The sequence below is a fragment of the Diabrotica virgifera genome, chromosome 5 (genome assembly GCF_917563875.1).
Source record: "Diabrotica virgifera virgifera chromosome 5, PGI_DIABVI_V3a".
In the NCBI taxonomy this organism is placed as follows: Eukaryota; Metazoa; Arthropoda; class Insecta; order Coleoptera; family Chrysomelidae; genus Diabrotica; species Diabrotica virgifera.
Window position 1 is genome coordinate 29,230,790 of NC_065447.1, and position 6,210 is coordinate 29,236,999.

The 6,210-nt window shown below is 33.8% G+C and overlaps 1 protein-coding gene across 1 annotated transcript in view; it reads right to left on the minus strand.

The window, feature by feature from the left end:
- Positions 1-6,210, minus strand: part of LOC114334752 (serine/threonine-protein kinase PAK mbt) — a 52,272-nt gene extending 46,062 nt beyond the window's left edge. The window contains exon 1 of the mRNA XM_028284846.2: positions 5,458-6,210. Coding sequence (XP_028140647.1) covers positions 5,458-5,908 — 451 coding nt within the window. The 5' untranslated portion in view covers positions 5,909-6,210. The remainder of the gene's footprint in view (positions 1-5,457) is intronic.

Sequence of the window (6,210 nt, forward strand, 5' to 3'; positions counted from 1 at the left end):
TAAATTTCACAGAGACTATTTTAGAGGCATTTTATGATGTCCGCTATAAATAAGAGGTGAGCAATGCCACCCTAGGGAACTTCAGATGTTACTACTGTAGATTCCGAAAAACAATTACCAACTTTGACTCTTGGTCCTCAACTCTTGGAATGCAACTAGCAATATTAACGAAGATATTATTATATTACAGTCAAAATCATTTACAAAGACACCGGCTACAGTCAGAAAAATGAAAGAATACCCATGAACGATTACATCAATCACTTATTTTGTATTTGCTGTCTTTTTTTATAACAAACGTTTGTATTTATCGAAAAAGACAGCAAATACAAAATAAGTGATTGATGTGACCGTTCATGGGTATTATTTCATTTTTCCGACTGTATAATGTACAATCGGATATAACAAACAAAATAGTAGGTCCCATAAAATGACATAAAAAAGCATTTATATTGCTTATAACGAACAAATCGGTTAAAGCGAACAAAATGGTTAAAGCGAACAAGTCAGTTAGAACAAACATATTTCTTGGAACACTAGCAGTTGAAATATTGGTTACAGCATACACATCTGTACCTCGGAGAGATACAACATCCATTTTTTCAATTATGGCCTTTTTACACACTATACAGTGATGAGCGCGCTAATAACCGGCAAAATAGCTCAAAAGATGGAAAATGTATTAAGTTGTAAGATAAAAAGGAATGAAACTACTGGAGGTGGGATTTTACCGGTATTAACTTATAATTTACATTACCATTATGGATAGTTTCCACCTTTATACCTTTAAACGTCAGCTAGTTAACTTCGGTCATAATTCTACATAGTATGACGTTCTTTCAAACCTAGTTTCAATAGGTTATGTACGTCTTCTTCTTCTTTGGTTTATTGGCCTCTACCTGCATGAGTATTTGGCTAGTCCATCGTTTTGGCATAAAGAAAAAATCCCTTATTCACCTACAATTTAGAGTTGGTATCGGACAAATACAACAAAGGTAAAAACTTTTCTCGTTCAGGGATAACTGTCGACCATTACACAATCTGCCTCTACTTCTTCTTCTCGTTCTTTAGTTAATTGGCAATTTTGAATTATAATGGGACAAATACAACAAAGGCAAAAATCTTTCTAGCTCAGGGGCAACTGCCGATCATTACAAGATTCCGTAATGTGGCCTCGGTTTCCTTATCCTTTTTCATCTTTCTGATGACCTCAACATTTGTTATTCTATCTACCCAACTTATTTTTAATATTCTTCGCCAGGTCCACATCTCGAATGCTTTAAGTCGATCGCTTATGTCTTTCTTTAAGGTCCAGGCCTCCACCCATACAGCAACACTGAATTATCTAGTCGTACGTAATTTTTGACATATTGTTCAAATTATTTATTATTTTATCAATTTCATTTCCAATATTTTGCTTTCCTCATAACTACGTTTGACGTTAATACGACATTTTTTTTTCGCATAAAGCAAAAATCAATTGAAGACAATAGGGCTTTTCATTCACAGTCATTTGTTTCTAGCTGTCATATGTCGTATAATCTCTGTATATTAATATTATACACAGATTATACAAAAGCTCGAAACAAATGACAATCGATGAAAAGCCCTATAAAGCAAATGTAAATAAAAACAGTTTAATTCATAGTAATTTTTTTATTCTAAAATTAACTTAATTTCTATTTACCATGATTTTAGACGTCTCGGATTCACTCCTGTCACTTCAGAATTGTCGAAGGTTGTTTCAAATCCCACATTTATGACTTTATTGCAATAATTAAATATTAAAATTTGAAATTATGCAGATATTGTTTGCTTTGAATTACTTAACATTTGTGTTAGTCTTTATTAGAAATGTTTAAAGTCTTCTTCTTCATTTTATGTAGACATGACTCTGTCTGTTTTTCAATGTGCCTACCGAAGTTGTCGTTCCATCTTTTTCGTGGTCTTCCCACTGATCGTCTTCCTATTGGGGAACCGTCTCTCGCTGTCCTGACTACTCTATTTGTTGTCATTCGGCTTATGTGGTCGTTCCATTATATTCTTCTGTTTTTCACCCAGTTATTAATGTTGTCCACCTTACATCTCCGTTGTATATCTGCAGCACTGAAGTAGTTTAAAGTAAAACATGAAACGCTTACTGAAAAAACAATGTCATACTTTCGAAAATAAAAAATTCTACAAAAATAAAAAAAAAGTCCTAAATGAATCTGTTTACAAAAAATGTTCAAATAAGCCACCATAAGCAGCGGAACAATAACCCAGCCTATTGTAAAAATTTCGTCTAACATTAGATAATGTTTCTGGACTAATACCTCTCATTGTATCAGAGATCTTTTCCCGTAATTCTTGGAGAGTATTAGGCCTATCGTCCTCAATTCCATATAGTTTGGACTTGATATACCCCCACATAAAAAAATCACAAGGTGAAAGATCAGGTGATCTTGCAGGCCAGAAAATATCTCCGTGGCCACTAATCAATCTATTAGGAAAAGTAGCACTGAGATATTCCCTGACGATGCGAGAATTATGTGCAGGGCAACCATCTTGTTGAAACCATATGGAATCGAAAGGTATTGGTAAATTACGAAGGGCCGGGACAATTTGATTTTGCAGAAGTTCCAAGTATTTCCGCCCAGTCAACATACCGTCTATAAAAAATGGACCTATGACATGATTCCCTATTATGCCTCCCCAAACATTTACTTTTCGAGGACGCTGAGTACGAGCGACATAAATCTGACGAGGATTTCTTCGAGACCAATACCGAGTGTTCATTGAATTGTGACGTCCATGCAGTGAAAACGTACATTCATCGGTAAACAAAACATTCTGTAAAAAATGTTCATCTTGATGTGACATTTCCATTGCATTTTGACAGAATTCTAAACGTCAATATTGATCTCCAGGGAATTGTTCGTTGGATTTATGTAACTTGTAGGGACGGTATCCATGCTTTTTCAAAATTTTACCTACTGTAAATCTTGAAAGTCCAAACTGTTCTCCGAGAAAAGATGTTGATTGAGTAGGATTTTGTTCAATACTTGCACAAATCAAAGTGTCCCTTAGTTCTAAATCTGGGTTTACCTCTCGTCGTCTACGAATTCCTCTTGGAGTAAACACGGATCCATAATTTAAAAAATTACGTACAATAGACTGAATTGTCGATCGTGTTGGTGTTGGCCTATTTGGGTACATATCTCTAAATTGTTGTCTGATCATGTTCTCTGGTAATCCATTAGCATGCCAGACAATTTGCACTTTTTCTTCTACCGTTAAAACCATGATTTCCACGAATTGTTTTTTCAGCAAAAAGTTTCTGTTTACCGTAGAAAACCACTTCTCGAACTCGAAGTGTTATAGTTTAATTTAACGTTCACTAGAGCCCACTTCAGTAGTTGTATGGAGGAGAATCAGATTAGAAGTTCGGGAAATGCTTCTAAGAATCAGTGCAGCATTTTCATGTGGCAGTTTATGGAATTTAATATTATTTATTTTATACTTAGTTAATTGGCACTCAGTCAAATGGTTTCGTTATAGGTATTTGTGAATTTGGAAATGTTTAGTTTTAGGACCTGATGCTTCTTGTGTGTTTTATTATTTTAGTTTGGAATAATCGACAGTTTTAGTTTGAAATTAAATTTCGGTTTGACGTCTATTTGTGTCAGATGAAAGTTTTTACCTCTGTTTTATTTGTGCCATAACAACCTAAAATTGCCAATTAATCAAAGAAGGTGAAGAAGAAGTAGAAGCAGATTATGTAATAGTCGGTAGTTATTCCTGAGCGAGAAAAGTTTTTAACTTTGTTGTATTTGTCCGATATTAACTATAAATGTAGATGTAGATTATTAAGGGATTTTTTCTTTATTCTGAGAGAATGAGCTGGCCAAAATACCCATGCAGGTAGAGGCCAATAAACCAAAAAGAAGAAGAGGTACATAACCTGATAAATCTGAGTTTGAAGAAACGTCATACGTAGAATTAGAATTATGACCGAGGTAAACTAGCTGACGTTTAAAGTTATAAAGGTGGAAACTATCCATAATGGTAATGTAAATTATAAGTTAATACCGATAAAATCCCACCTCCAGTAGTTTCATTTCTTTTTATCTTACAACTTAATACATTTTCCATCTTTTGAGCTATTTTGCCGGTTATCAGCGCGCTCATCACTGTATAATAAACAATTATAACAAATGCATGATTTAAATGACAATAGATACAATGTTCTGATATAATATTGTTTCCACATCTCAATAAATAGCTGTAGCAATAACACTTTTTGTTGAAAAAAGTTTAAATTGCTTTCCTGTAAAGTTATGAAAATGGGCATTGTATTGTTGTATCTCTCCGAGGTACCGACATTACCACGAAATGAAAAGGAATGTTTTATTAATTTATGGTTATGATGGTACATCCGGGCAGGGTCCACTTGTAAATCCTTTAGACACTATTTAGACCTCCTAGGTAGGTCCATTATTACTAGATTTTGTTTACATTATTTGGTCTTTTTAAAAATAAATAGTGTAAGTATGTATGCCAACATTTTTATAATACAACGATTTTGAGGACCCATTATATTTGGAGTATTGTTTCTTGACTACCTGTACTCATTTCAATACATATTATTATATGTATGTACAGTAAAACCTCCGTTAACCGAAATAATTGGGGGGAGGCCGTTCCGGATAACAAGAATTTCAGTTAAAACTAACATTGTTTTTTGTATTCTTCTTGTATCAGGTTACATAGTATTCTTGGTCAAAGTTGCTATTAAAAAATACTATTAGGTGATTTTATAATGTTTTCTTTCATATGTAAATACAGAATAAAGCAATAAAATTAAGGAAAATGAACATGTTTAAAGTGTTTTTTTAAGAAATCTTCTATTTTCTTTTGTTTTCCTTTGACAACAATGTTTGCCGCAATATCTCTCCATCGTTTCATTTGCAGAACATCATGAGATTTTGCCTTATTTGATTCAATTCTTTAGCTGTATGAAAGAAATGATGATGTTGACAAATTAACATCGAATTGTTTCCGTTTTGCTATAAAAATTTACTTTTATTGAAACTCAGCCCCTTCGGTTAAACACTGTTTCCGTTAAAAAGGTTTCGGTTAACGGAGGTTTTACTGTATGTACATATTTAGATTTACATAAGTACTATACACACATATGTTAAATGGTCTGTGTAATATGTTATAGCATATTATAAGTACCTATAGATTAAGTTACACATTTTTGCATCATAAATTTACAACAAACTGACTGTTGCTACCAGTGTAATATCGTTTATAGCAACCTGTTCATTATAACAGATAGAACCGTTTACAGAGAACACTGGCTACAACGTACAAAAACCACCAGTCCCCTGAAGTTCATTATAAACGGTTTTGACTGTATATCAATTATTTAAAAACATTTATATAGGATAAAGTTTAATTGGAGCAACTTACTTATACTAGGATCTCTCCGCATTGACGTATACTGCATAATTTGTTCCTCAGGTACTGACGGAGGCACATTGGTATTGTTCCTATGGTCTCTTCGTAATCTAGGAGGACTAGAAGACCTAAGAGAATTCGATCTAGCAACATTGGAAGTCTTGGGAAGCATGATACCATTATTAGGTTTGACTTGGGGTACACCTTGTTTGCTTTCATTCTTGTGATCACCCCTTACAATGGTTTTCAGGTCTAATATCTCAGTTGGGGTAATCTCGGAAGGATCAACTAGAGGTAGTGGTCTGTTGGTTGATTTTAATATCTGGTTATTGCCCACAATCGAAGCCCATTGCAGTGGAAGCCCTACATATTTTCCTTCATGTTTATCATAGCCTGTGTGAACCCTGTGTTCAAAGTTAGTGGGCTGCGATATTTGGGGTTTCTTCTTTTTCTTACTAAACATTGTACTTAATAATTAAAAAGTAGCAAAGGAAGTCCTAAGTAGGTTAAAATACTTCTTGAAGAACAAAACTCTCTAGTAGTGTCAACATACGTGCTACATAACCTGATTTAAATGTTTTGAAAATAAATCTAACGATTGCTTCTTTTTGACGAATAGCCTTTTCATCTCGTTTTTCTAAAAGTCACTTAATCACTTCATCAATATTATTAATCACAGGATAAGTCGACGCAAATAACTAAAAAAACTACAAATAAACAAGAAATCGCCCAGTTTTCGCACTCGCACTTAGATCCCTCTGGCGG